The following is a 12,219-nucleotide window of genomic DNA, read 5'->3' on the forward strand; positions in this document are numbered from 1 at the left end:
CCTGCCTCTGCCTCCCTAGTGCTGGGATTAAAGGCGTGAGCCACCATCGCCCGGCCGGACAGCTGTTCTTAAGGACGGTCTCAAGTGACGTTCTTAGAAGGTGCTTCCTTTCAAAGGAAGAAGCAGGAGCAGGCATACACCGGCTTCACAAATCCTAAACACAGAACGGACAGCAGACCCGACCCTACGCCGGGATCTGGCTCCTTCCAAAGAGCTGGACTTTAGAGCACAGCCTTCAAGAATAGCTCCGCCCCGCCCCCAGAGCGCGGACGCTGATTGGTCATCGTAATCGCAGGGCGTGGCTAGAACTTAAAGGTCCCAGAGCTTAGTAGGCCGGGAGGAGGCGGTGGCTGCTCCGGAATCCCAGAGGAAGAGATGCCTCAAAGGCCCATATAGGTTTCTTTAAAACCTCGCTAATGTCCAGACTCGAGTCCCAGATCAATGGAGCCCACCAGAAACTGTCCACTGTTCGGAGGCGCCTTCTCGGCCATCCTCCCGCCTGGGGCCATTGATGTGAGGTGAGAAAGCCCAGGCGCGCCCCGGAGGCCGGTCGGGTAGGTTGCGGGAAGAAGCCAGAGACAACTAGAGTGTCCCTGTCCCTCTCCAGCGACCTCCGACCGGTCCCGGACAACCAAGAAGTTTTCTGCCATCCCGTGACCGACCAGAGTCTGATCGTGGAACTTCTGGAGCTGCAGGCTCACGTGCGGGGCGAAGCGGCTGCGCGGTGAGAAAGCTAGCCAATGGGAGGCCAGGAGCCAAGGAGGTGGGCGGGGCCTGTGGCTGGACGGTTATTCAGGACGAAAACTCCAAGGGCGGTAGCCAACTAGCCGGAAGAGTGAGACTCGAGGGCGGGGATGGGTTATTCAGTGATGCCCCTCCCTACCCCTGTCTCCCCCACTCTAGGTACCATTTTGAGGACGTTGGCGGGGTGCAGGGGGCTAGGGCCGTGCACGTGTTATCTGTGCAGCCTCTCTGTTTGGAGAACTTATCCCTGAGGGGCAGCTGTCAAGATGCCTGGTTCCTTTCTGGCAAGCAGCAGGTAGCTAAAGAAAACCAGCAGGTGAGGGCCACGGCGAAGGGGATGTGGAGTGGGGGAGGAGCTCCATGTACCATCCTTGTAAGCATCCTGATTCTGATCCCTTTAGGTAGCAAAGGATGTCACACTACATCAGGCCTTGCTTCGGCTGCCCCAGTATCAGACTGACCTCTTGCTCACCTTCAATCAGCCCCCGTAAGGACTAGGGAAAGGGTGGGAAGCTCGCAAGTGGGTGTCGCCCTCCCCCAACAGTTAGGCTTGGGTGGGTCAAACAGGAAGATTGGCTGGTGGACTCCTTCAAGGGAGCAGAAATGAGCCAGGGGCTTGGGGGTCAGGGATTCCTGGTCTTCTGGGAAATAGGAAGTGTAATCTTGCAAACCTCAAGCTGGATTCTTTCTCTGCCCATTCCCTAAGCTCTAACAGCAGGTCTCTTGGCCCTGAAAATCTGTCATGTCCACCTTGGAGCCTGGGTAATTTTGAACAACTGGTGACTAGTTTGACTCTTCACGACCCCAACATCTTTGGTCCCCAGTAAAGATGGCGGAACACAACATAACTGCTGCTGAGGACTCAGGGACCCTGCTCTAAGAGGGGGAGTTTCTTTCTGCTTCCTCCCTGGACATAAACATAAGACACCTCCTCTGCAGAAATAAACTTGCTTTATAAACAACACAGTTTCTGTGGCTTTGAATCTGAGAGGACACCTGGATCTCCCCAGTTCCCTTTGGTCTTGGGGGACTTTTAAAGCTGTGTACAGAAGCAGGAGGGACCCAAGAATGGCAGGAGAAATATACTTTGGAGTGTCTGATTCAACCCTGAGATGAGTGTGGGGACCTGTGTGGCAATTTAAAGCAATATCCATGGGAAAGACAGAAATTACTGCTCAGAATGATTCAAACCTAAGAGAACTGAGAGGCAGTGGGTGTGGCTGTCCCCCTTAGGTTCACGAGAAGTCAATCAGTCAGAAAATAGTCACCGAGATAGTAAGTAGTAGAGGCTGCTGCCCAAAGAGTTGATTTGGAGCGCAGGAGCATGCCTCATTTAGTGTATGTGCTGTAGAAGGAGCGCAGCTGATCCCAGAAGAAGAGGGAGAGGATAGTATGGGGGCCAAGGCGAAAATAGGAGGCACCTATACCCTTGTACATGCCAAAAAAGCCCTCTGTCCGAGCCGTCTGCAGCAGAGCGTCCAAGATCCCCCGGTACATGAGGCCCTGGAGCATGTCAGAGGGAGGGAGAGCAGAGGAGGAGCAGGTCAGAGCCTACCAGGGTTAGACACCTCTGCAGGCAGCACTCGAGGAACTGCTTTCCACCCCCAGCTTTCCCTGACAGCCTGAACCTTACCCTATAGCACTCCCTTACCTTGCCGTGGGTATCAGTGGGTTGGTTATAGAGCCTTGTGCTGGCCACATCAAAGGGTGTCATGGCCAGGACTATTGCAATGCCACTCACCATGGCAGCCGCCAGAGCCACCTTCCAGCTCTGGGGAGGAAAGATCTATAAGAAAGAGAAAGAATTCTATCAACCACACAGTCATTCGACCTTAGGGTAGGACTGGCTCTGCCCAAGGAACACAATTTCTGGGCGCTTCCATACCACCAGAGATGACACAGTGTGATAACACTGGAGGAGGAGTATCTAGAGGGCTTAGGTACCCCTTCTAGTAGATGACAGAACCCTGTCTAAGGAGTCAATGACCCCAAGCCCTCTTGTGCTCCCATCCCATCTGGAGCCCACCTCCCTTTCTCCACCCTCGTTCCCCATTCCAGGGATGGTCCCACCCCTTCCCTGGCAGTACCTCCCACTGGCTCAAGAGGTCCTTGGTAGATGAGAAGGTGCACAGCTGGGTAGAGGAGCCGACGACAACTCTGGGCAGGCCGCCCACGGCCCCACGCCACAACCCCACTAGACCATGTTTCTGGCCAATCTCGGTTAGTGCCTGAAACATGCCCTGGTGGGGGGGGGGAGACCATGGGGTTGGGGTTCAGTCACCCCACCATCAGGGACTGCCTCCTGATAACACAAGGTTCATGCACCTGTTGCCCAGACAACCAGTCCAGTGTAGGCTTAGAGCCAGAATAGGGGCCCTCAGGTGTCTACTGACACTTGCCAACCTGGAGCTCAGGCTGGAGGCATGGAAGTGACGGCATTAGCAGGTCAAGAGAATGGGGCAGGAAAACAGGTGTGGGAGGTTGGAGGGACAAGGATACACGAGGGTCAGGATGGGCTCCACGGCCTGACGAGTGGGACTGGATGGGGGTGGGCAGAGCAGTGACTAGGGTTGGGGCTTCTAGGTACAGGCAGAAAGCTGGGAGAAAATGGGGGAGGTGGTTGGGTACTCCAGTGGTTTGGGGGACCCTCACCTGATGCTTATACTGGTGCCCTACAGCAATTTCAGCTTTTGCCTGTGCCTGAAGGTGTGTCTTCACCTGGGGACAAGAGAGTATCATAGCCTGTGTCCCCGTGGTCATCTCCCCACCATGGAGACCAAAACACCCAAACCCCTCGCACTTCCTCTAGGGTATTAAGCAACCAATATATTCTTTTAATCTGATAATTATTCTTGTTCCCACTTAACAAATTGGTCATGAGACTCTGTGTCCCTTGGCTGCAGTCCCAGGGGACAGACCTCCTAGCACTGCAAGATACCCCGCCCCCTCCACATCCTACTTCCCTTGGGGCTGGGGGTGGGGAGTGGAGTTTGGAGAATGGCAGTGTTTCCTAAGATTTCATATTAGGCAAGATGAGGGTGTCCAGCCTCTTCTGCCAGCTCCCATTCCAGGTCAGACTTCCAGTTGCCACCTCCACCAGCCTTCCTATCAGACTGCCCAAAGCCTTATGAGTTCAGATGACTCTGAAGATGCCTTTGTCTTCAAATCTCATACACTAGGAGCGAGACCAAGTTGGCTGTCCTACAGATCATCTCATTCTCTTCGGTTACACTAAGCCTGGCCTAGTCCCAACAATAAACAGCTGTGTGACCTTGAGCCGGGCCTGGGTCTCAGGCTCCCAACCCTTCACCTACATTTGATAACTCAAAGGAGCAAACTGTGAGACTGCAATCCTGTGGTGCCCAGAACCTGATCCTGCACTCACTGAGGCTTGTCACTCAGTTCCTCATCCTGCCGACACAAAGTCAGCCTCTGGGTTAGGCAATAACTAGACAACAAAAGCTACCTGATCACTGGGCATGGTGGTACATGTTTGCATTCAAAGCTCTCTGGTGGCAGAGGCAAGAAGGATCAAGAGGCCAGCTTGGGTTCACAGTGAATTTCAGACCCGCCTAGGCCAAGTAGCCTCAAACAAACAAACAAATAAATAGGAAAGAAATATTGTCAAATGCTTTCCATCTGCCAGGACCTATACTAATGCTTCACATGTACATCTCATTTGTCTCCTTTAATCCTCCTGACAACCACACAAAAGCCTATAATTATTCCTGTTTTATAGATGTGGAAATAGTGAGTGGTTTTCTAAGCCAGGACCCGAGTTCCCCACTCTGATTCCAAAGCCCAGCTGTAGGCAGATGTGGAGCACACCTGTTAACTGCAGCACTGGGACGCCTAGGTCGGAGTGTGGGTTTGAAGCCAGGCTACGCTATGGAAGTTTTGACACTACTACAGAGGGAAACCCTGCCTCAACAAACAAATGACACCCCCACTCAAAGAACTCCCCCAAAGCAAAAATCTGTAATCTCAGCACATTGCAGTCAGTTGGGTGGGTGTGTATAAGGCAGATCGAAGGTCTTGAAGCTTGTCAGCAGTTTCCTGTGGCTTTTCCTGCTTACAGGGAGATAGCACCCTGTCACCAATGCCCTTAAGAAGCGCAGGCTCCCACCCTATACCAAGGGTCTTTCATGAAGGCCCCAGACAAGACTCCCTCTTACCATGTAGATTGGGCTTCCCAGATAGGCTCCCATGACCCCAGCTAGGGCCCCAGCTGCAGCGCTGCGGATAGGACTGTGGATGCCTTCATCAGTGCGCAGGTATCCCCTAGCCTCCGCCAGCCCGTAGGTGCCCAGTCGGATGCCATTCATCAGAAACTGGTACAGGAGCGCAGGGGCCAGGCCCTTCTGCAAGGCAGCCAGGCCGTCCACCTTGCCAATGGTGAAGAAGGCATGGAAGACGTTCCGGTAGTGGCGCTGGTAGGTTCCCGGAGCCTTCAGTTCTCCTTGCAATTGCATTCTGGTCTTCACAACTTCCAGGGGATTGGTGAACACACAGGCCCCGCAGGCTGCCAGACCACTCATCAAGAATTCCATGGTAGGGGTAGCACCGGCCTCAGGAAGCAGGGAGGGATATCAAGGCCAACACCTGGCTTTTTGCAGTCCAGGCTGCAACAGGTAGAAATTTAGAAAGCTAAAGTGTTAGAGTCAAATGTCAAGAAGTGAAGTAAGGTTAGTGGGAATTTGGGAGTCAGAGGGTGGCAAATAAGGGGGAAAGAGGAGTGTCGGAGAGTCTGGCGAAAAGACCTTGTTGACCAAGGGATCTGAGGTCAAGGAGGAGCAGAAGTTAGACGGTAGCAGGTGGGGATGCCTGGGATGACAGGCTAGGGGGATCAGGCAATATTTAAGGAAAACGCGGAGTTGGGAAATGGTAGCTGGAGAGGCAGGATAAAGAAAAGCAACAAGAAGAAAAGGATCAGAGGGAAGACCCGGAGGTGCCTTGGCGACAAGCAAGAGGAGGGCTGCGAAGGAAGTTAAGATTCCAGCTAAGACTGAGCGTGGCAAGGTAGCTACGGAGCTGGAGCACCTTTACCCGGGGTAGCTTGCGGAGGCCGGGCCGCCACTCTCCGCTCGGTGGAACGCAGCGCCAATGGGGACTCTCCAAGAGCCGCAGCCGAGCGCCTCCGCCAATGAGCGCAGAGCCGGCTCGGCGGCCAATGGGAGGTGCTCAGCGGCCCGGCCCTCGGCCTCCGCTGGAGCAGGTTGGTTAACTCTCGTGGGCCCGACTGCGAGGCCTGCGACCGGTCTCCGCCGGGTGCCCGAGGCGCGGAGGTTTCGCTGTCCCGGAGTTGGCGCGGACCTTGGGTTCCTGAGCGGACGCAGAGGCTGTGAGCCGAGGGCTGGGCAGCTCCTCCTGCGGACGGCGGCCTCGCCGCGCTCGTCCTCTACCCCAGGTCATCTCGGTTTGGGGTTGTCTGACCGCAGCCACGCCCAGCGCGGTTCGGGTGCCAGGACAGCCCGGAAACAGCGGTCCCGCCCGCCGGGGAGACGGGACACACCTGCTGGACAGCACCCATCCCTTAAGGCCAAATAAAATGTTTGTAGTGTCTAGTACTAGGGTGTGGCCAGCTGCTGGGGCTGCGGGAGAGCCCGGGAACGAAGCTTGATCTTATTAAGCCCTTGATCCTTACAATGACCTAGAGGAGGCCGGGCAGGTCAAGACAAGGATTTCCATTCCCTCTCCGGCAAGGCTTAGATTACACAAAGCAAACTTGTCTCCATGCGTGTGGTTAATCATGAAAGAACCCGAGGGAAAGAAACGAAAAGAGCGGAGGGAGAGGGAAGGCTTGGAGCAAGAAGGCAGGGGTGTAGGGTAGTCATCTGGGTGGCAGGAAGAAGCGGAGGACTCGCCTGAGTAACAACTACTCTACTTACCGCTGACTTCGGATTCGCATCTTCCTACTCTCTGATTGACTGTCGGCAAGTCACTATCTTCTCAGAAACCCCTCGGAAAACGGGAGCGGTATCTGTGGGACTTGCTGCAAGCGAAAGGTTGAGCTGTGTTCAGTTAAATTTACTGGAAAGTCGGGAGTTGACAGAATTCTTCCCACTTCCTGGAGGTCCCTGCCCTCTTTGGTGGTGTCCACGTCAGGATGCCCTTGAACATCTACTGGCTTTTCTAAATTGTCCGCATTTAACCCGGTCCAGCTTTGTTCCTCAAACACGGCACCTATTGTTTTCATTTAGCGGTTGTTAATTTTCCTGCTGCACCCGTCCGGAAGTTGCTAGGAGCTCTGGGGGCCAGATCTGAGTCCTATAATTTGTTGTTTGTCAGACAACCTTGCTGTGTGCCGCCTACAGGGGCCTAAACTCAAAATACTCTTGCCTCAGTGGGTGGAGTGCTGGAGAGTTCAGGCCTGCTGCCTTACTGAGTGACAGCGTGACACCACACCTGGTCTCACATCCTGAGTTTGAAGCTTGTGGTTCTTCTAAGTGTGGTCCTATAGCAGCAGCAACAGACCTGGGAGCCGCGTGGAAATCCTCTGAACCAGAAGGCCTGCAGGCAGAACCCTGACTGTCTTGCATCGAGTCCCCAGGGTGCCAACGTTACACTTTCTGTCTTTTAATACCAGATGCCCTAGAGATGGACGTATTTTAAAGTGTTCTTCCAAGAGTAATCTTAACCTTTATAAGTTTTCTGGACATTTTAATTTTTTGTTTCTTTTGTGTTTTTTGACACAGGGTTTCTCTGTGTAGCTTTGGAGCCTCTCCTGGACCTTGCTCTGTAGACCAGGCTGGCCTCTAACTCACAGAGATCCACCTGCCTCTGCCTCCAGAGTGCTGGGATTAGAATGGGCCACTACCACCCAGCTCATTTTAATTTTCTGAACATTGCACAAAAATTGTAAACATAGTGAGTGCTTTCAGATACTCCGTATGCAGCTTTCCCTATTATACTATCCTCCACTGTTATACACTGCTATGATTAATGAGACAACATCAAAACATTATTTTGGACTCAAGTCCAGATGTTAGCCAGGTTTCTTTTGTTTTTTCTTTGACTCCTTTTCCTTCAGGATCACATGCTAAATCATGTTTTGCTGTCATTGCTCCTTCTTAATTATGGCAGTTTCTCAAGCTCCCCTTGTTTTCTTTCTTTCTTCCTTTCTTTCTTTCTTCCTTTCTTTCTTTCTTTTTTCTTTTTGATTTTCAAGACAGGGTTTCTCCGTAGCTTTTGGTTCCTGTCCTGGAACTAGCTCTTGTAGACCAGGCTGGCCTCGAACTCACAGAGATCCGCCTGCCTCTGCCTCCCAAGTGCTGGGATTAAAGGCATGTGCCACCACTGCCCGGCTCCTTGTTTTCTTTTTAAAGAATAACTTATTGCTATAGATAGATAGATAGATAGATAGACAGACAGACAGACAGACAGACAGACAGACAGACAGACAGATAGATAGATAGAGTCTCACCATGTAGCCCCGGCTGATCTGGAACTAGGCCAGACTGTCCTCAAACTCCGAGTTCTGGTTGCTTCTTTCTCCTGAGTCCTGGGATTGGGCACTGAATGATCTTTTAGAAGACCCAGTTTTATTTTATTTGGTTTTTTTGTTTATTGGTTTGTTTTGTTTTTTGCTTGTTTTACAGACAGGGTTTCTTTGTGTATCTCCGGTTGTCTTAGAACTATAGACCAGGTTGCTCTTGAACCCAGAGATCTGTCTGCTCTGCCTCCTGAGTGCCTCTGCCAGCTCCAGGGGACCCAGTTCTGAATAGAGCACTCCCATAGCAGCTCACAAGCCAACCATGACTCCACTCCTAAAGCCATTTGATGCTCCCTTCTGGCCTCTGCTGGCACTGCATGTACATGTGTACATAAAAAGACATTAATAAATAATTAAATAAATCTTAAAAAAATAAATAGATAAATGGAATAAAATACAAACAAAAGGGGGGAGACCTATTTCTCCCTTCCATGAAAATAGACTGCCTACACTGAATTCTTCTGTATGGGATATTTTTCCCAGATAACACTTATTTACATATTTACACATTAATTTATATGACTGATATCATTATGGACTCATGAATGTTTGTTTTATATTTTGAGTTAAGGTCCAACACGTTTTATTCTATTGGTCAATTTATTATGCCTTTGTCTTTTGGAGTTAGTGTGTGTGTGTGTGTGTGTGTGTGTGTGTGTAAATTTCATTTATTTTATTTTATTTTATTTTTGGTTTTATTCGAGACAGGGTTTCTCTGTGGTTTTGGAACCTGTCCTGGAACTAGCTCTTGTAGAAGTGAATTTCATTTATTATATTTTATTTTTTAAAGATTTATTTATTTATTATGTATACAACATTCTGCCTTCATGTATGGCCACACACCAGAGGAGGGTGCTAGATCTCATTACAGATGGTTGTGAGCCAACATGTGGTTGCTGGGAATTGAACTCAGGACCTCTGGAAGAGCAGACAGTGCTCTTACCCACTGAGCCATCTCTCCAGCCCTTATTATATTTTATTATTTATTGTCTTGAGACTGGGTCTTGGTGTGGGAAGTCCTTCTGTATATGTGTTGCCTTTATTGGTTAATGAATAAAGAGGCTGCTTTCCATCAAGGACTTAACAGAATATATCCAGGTGGGAAATCCAAACAGAGATGTAGAGAGAGAGAGAGTAGGCAGAGCCAGAGAGAAGCCATGTAGATGCTGCAGGAGACAGACACCTCTACCGGAGCCTGCCGAAACTTTGCTGGTAGGCCATGACCTCATGGTGATGCATGGACTAATGGAGATTGGTTAGTTTAGGATATAAGAGCTAGCCAGAAATATGCATAAGCTAATAGACCAAGTAGTGATTTAATTAATACAGTTTCTGTGTGATTATTTTGGGTTTGAGCGACTGGGAACCAACGAACAGCTTCCACCTACAGGGTCTCATGTAGCTCAGACTGATGGAGAACTTGAAATTCTCCTGTCATTTGGGTGCTGGGATTACAAGCATAGGTTACCATGCCTGGCCTAGATAGGCTTCTTTGATTTAGAAATATATGCTTAATTTTCATTTATAATTAATGTTGTTATTGATAGAGTCTCTCCATATAGCTCTGGCTGTCCTGGAACTTGTTATGTAGATCAGGCTAGCCTTGAACTCACAGTGATCCACCTGTCTCTGCCTTGTGATTGCTGGGGTTAAAGGCATGCACCATCATGCCCAACTCCGTCCATTTTGTAGTTAGATATATACTATTTCCTTTTGCTAGTTTTTGAGATAGTATCACTATATAGCTAAGATTATCCTTCTACACTGTCACACTTGTCTGGTAATTCATTTCTTTTTATCAGGAAATAATATCCCATTGTGTTGATGTGTGATGATTTGCTTTTGTATGTTTGTGTCCCGTACAGAAGAATTCGATGTAGGTATTCTTGCCCTTTTTGTTTTATTTGTATTTTATTTTATCTATCCATCTATTTATTTATTAATAATTTATTTAACATTATTTTGTTTGCACTGGTGTTTTGCATGCATGTATGCAGGGTGTTAGATCAGATCTTGGAGTTACAGACAGTTGTGAGATGCCATTTGAGTGCTGGGAATTGAACCCCGGTCCTCTGGAAGAGCAGCCAGTGCTCTTCACTGCTGAGCCATCTCTAAAGACCCTCCTTTTTTTTTAATATTTATTTTTTTATTCATGTCTATGTATGTCCACATGTGCATGGAATGCCAAAAGAGGCCAGAAGGGAGCATCAGAAGCCCCTAGGATTGGAATCATGGTTGGCTTGTGAGCTGCCACATGAGTGCTGGGAATTAAAACTGGGTCTCCTGGAGCAGGCAGAGGCATTCAGGAGGCAGAGCAGGCAGATCTCTGAATGCCAGCCTGGTCTACAGAGCTAGTTCCAGGACATCCAGGGCTACACAAAGAAACTCTATCTCGGGGGCTGGAGAGATGGCTCAGTGGTTAAGTGCTCTTCCAAAGGTCCTGAGTTCAATTCCAGCAACCACATGGTGGCTCACAACCATCTGTAAAGAGGTCTGGCGCCCTCTTCTGGCCTTTAGGCATACAGACAGAATATGGTATGCATAATAAATATTAAAAAAAATTAAAAAAAGAAACTCTATCTCGAAAAACCAAACAAACAATTAAAAAAAAGAAAAAAAAAAGGAAAACAAAGGAAGTTTGAGAAACTGCCATAACTAAAAAGGGTTTCTCTGTGTATCCCTGGCTGTCCTGAGTGCTGGGATCATATTTGGGGTGAACTTTTTGTTTTGTTTTTGTGCTGGAGATGGCATTCAGGAGCTTGCACCTAAGTAGGCAAGCCCTGGTCTACTAATCTACTCTCAACCTCTAATTCTAGAATTTCTATTAAGGCAACATGATGGTTACAAATCAGCAATCTAGCCTTGTAGCCTTAGAGAGAAAACAAATCCCTTGGAAAGGGACTTCGTGATCAGCAGGGGACACCACTGCGTCTTCCTTCTTCCTGGATGATAAAGTAGAGAATCACAGGAAGTGGAAGGCAAAGTCCCACTCCAACAGCTCTGGATGACAAAGACCTTTCGACCAGTAGCCAAAGGTGGGGGGAGCAGCTCTCAGCATGGCCATGACTCCTGGGGTAGGTGGATCAGACGCTTCACACTGTGCTTAGCTTTGTTTTTATTATTAAAAAAAAAAATACCAATCCAAATTCCTACTCCCTCCCCTCTTCCCAGTCCCCTCCCATTGCCTCCACCCACCCTCCCACCCCACCCCCTCCAATCCTAAGAGAGGGCAATACACTCTATCCTGTGGAAAGTCCAAGGCGCTCCCTACTACATCTAGGTGCTTAGCTTTTTAAGAAGCTGCTCCCTGGGCCTGGAGAGATGGCTCAGTGGTTAAGAGCAGTGACTGCTCTTCCAGATGGACCTGGGTTCAAGTCCACTCACATGGCAGCTCACAACTGTCTGTAACTCCAGTTTCAGGGAATTTGGCACCCTCACACAGAACACGGAAGGAAGGAAGGAAGGAAGGAAGGAAGGAAGGAAGGAAGGAAGGAAGGAAGCAAAGAAGCTGCTAGCTCGCTTGTAATCTCAACACTTAGCAGCAGGAGACTCTGCCGTTTAAGGACAGCCAGAGGTACACAGTGAGATTCTGTCTTAGGAAAAGAAAAGTTGGTGTGTAAATCTGTGTTAGAGCACTCTGCCCAGAGTGTGCAAAGCACTATGTTCCACCACCAGCATCGCAGAAAATTAAAAGCCATTACAAGATGCAGGCTTCCAACCTTAGACCATTCTCTGGTTACTTTTCTCCTTGCTGTGACCACGTAACTCACAAAACAAAACAAATTAAGGGAGGAAAGGTGCATTCAAGATCATGGCTCAAACAATGGGTATGCTCTATTGGGAACTCACCAAGACCAGCTGACCTGGGTCTGAAAAAGCATGGGATAAAACTGGACTTGCTGAACATAGCAGACAATGAGGACTACTGAGAACTCAAGAACAATGGCAATGAGTTTTTGATCCTACTGCATGTACTGGCTTTG

The 12,219-nt window shown here is 49.4% G+C and overlaps 2 protein-coding genes across 6 annotated transcripts; one reads left to right on the forward strand and one right to left on the reverse strand.

Moving 5' to 3' along the window:
• Positions 1–1,706, forward strand: Rangrf (RAN guanine nucleotide release factor). 2 transcript variants are annotated; one of them, XM_005349810.2, is made up of 5 exons: positions 1–518; positions 608–724; positions 904–1,060; positions 1,146–1,231; positions 1,451–1,706. In XM_005349810.2, the coding sequence occupies exons 1-5, from the start codon at positions 442–444 to the stop codon at positions 1,569–1,571; spliced, it is 558 nt and encodes a 185-aa protein (XP_005349867.1). In that variant the 5' UTR covers positions 1–441; the 3' UTR covers positions 1,572–1,706. The 2 variants fall into 2 exon arrangements, with proteins under 2 accessions (XP_005349867.1, XP_026636568.1); XM_026780767.1 differs by lacking the exon at positions 1,146–1,231.
• Positions 1,707–1,789: 83 nt separating this feature from the next.
• On the reverse strand, positions 1,790–7,391 carry Slc25a35 (solute carrier family 25 member 35). Of its 4 annotated transcripts, none has more exons than XM_026780765.1 (6): positions 6,633–7,391; positions 4,920–5,366; positions 3,397–3,462; positions 2,832–2,984; positions 2,396–2,530; positions 1,790–2,247 (listed from the first exon to the last, which is right to left on the reverse strand). In XM_026780765.1, exons 2-6 carry the CDS (start codon positions 5,292–5,294, stop codon positions 2,074–2,076), a joined length of 903 nt encoding a protein of 300 aa, XP_026636566.1. In that variant the 5' UTR covers positions 5,295–5,366; positions 6,633–7,391; the 3' UTR covers positions 1,790–2,073. The 4 variants fall into 4 exon arrangements, with proteins under 4 accessions (XP_026636566.1, XP_026636565.1, XP_013202836.1 ...); XM_026780764.1 differs by lacking the exon at positions 6,633–7,391 and adding an exon at positions 5,785–6,277; XM_013347382.1 differs by lacking the exon at positions 6,633–7,391 and adding an exon at positions 5,791–5,812.
• Positions 7,392–12,219: the final 4,828 nt, after the last annotated feature.

This window comes from Microtus ochrogaster, chromosome 7, assembly GCF_000317375.1.
Source record: "Microtus ochrogaster isolate Prairie Vole_2 chromosome 7, MicOch1.0, whole genome shotgun sequence".
NCBI classification, from domain to species: Eukaryota; Metazoa; Chordata; class Mammalia; order Rodentia; family Cricetidae; genus Microtus; species Microtus ochrogaster.

Excerpts from the sequence above, each read along its gene's own strand:
- Rangrf (XM_005349810.2), top strand. The coding sequence starts at position 442 with ATGGAGCCCACCAGAAACTGTCCACTGTTCGGAGGCGCCTTCTCGGCC. Across the intron at positions 1,061-1,145 it reads TAGCTAAAGAAAACCAGCAG|GTAGCAAAGGATGTCACACT; the intron begins GTGAGGGCCACG and ends TGATCCCTTTAG. Across the intron at positions 1,232-1,450 it reads CTCACCTTCAATCAGCCCCC|CTCTAACAGCAGGTCTCTTG; the intron begins GTAAGGACTAGG and ends CCATTCCCTAAG.
- Slc25a35 (XM_026780765.1), bottom strand. The coding sequence starts at position 5,294 with ATGGAATTCTTGATGAGTGGTCTGGCAGCCTGCGGGGCCTGTGTGTTC. Across the intron at positions 2,985-3,396 it reads GGCACCAGTATAAGCATCAG|GGCATGTTTCAGGCACTAAC; the intron begins GTGAGGGTCCCC and ends CCCCCCCACCAG. Across the intron at positions 2,531-2,831 it reads ACCTCTTGAGCCAGTGGGAG|ATCTTTCCTCCCCAGAGCTG; the intron begins GTACTGCCAGGG and ends TCTTTCTTATAG.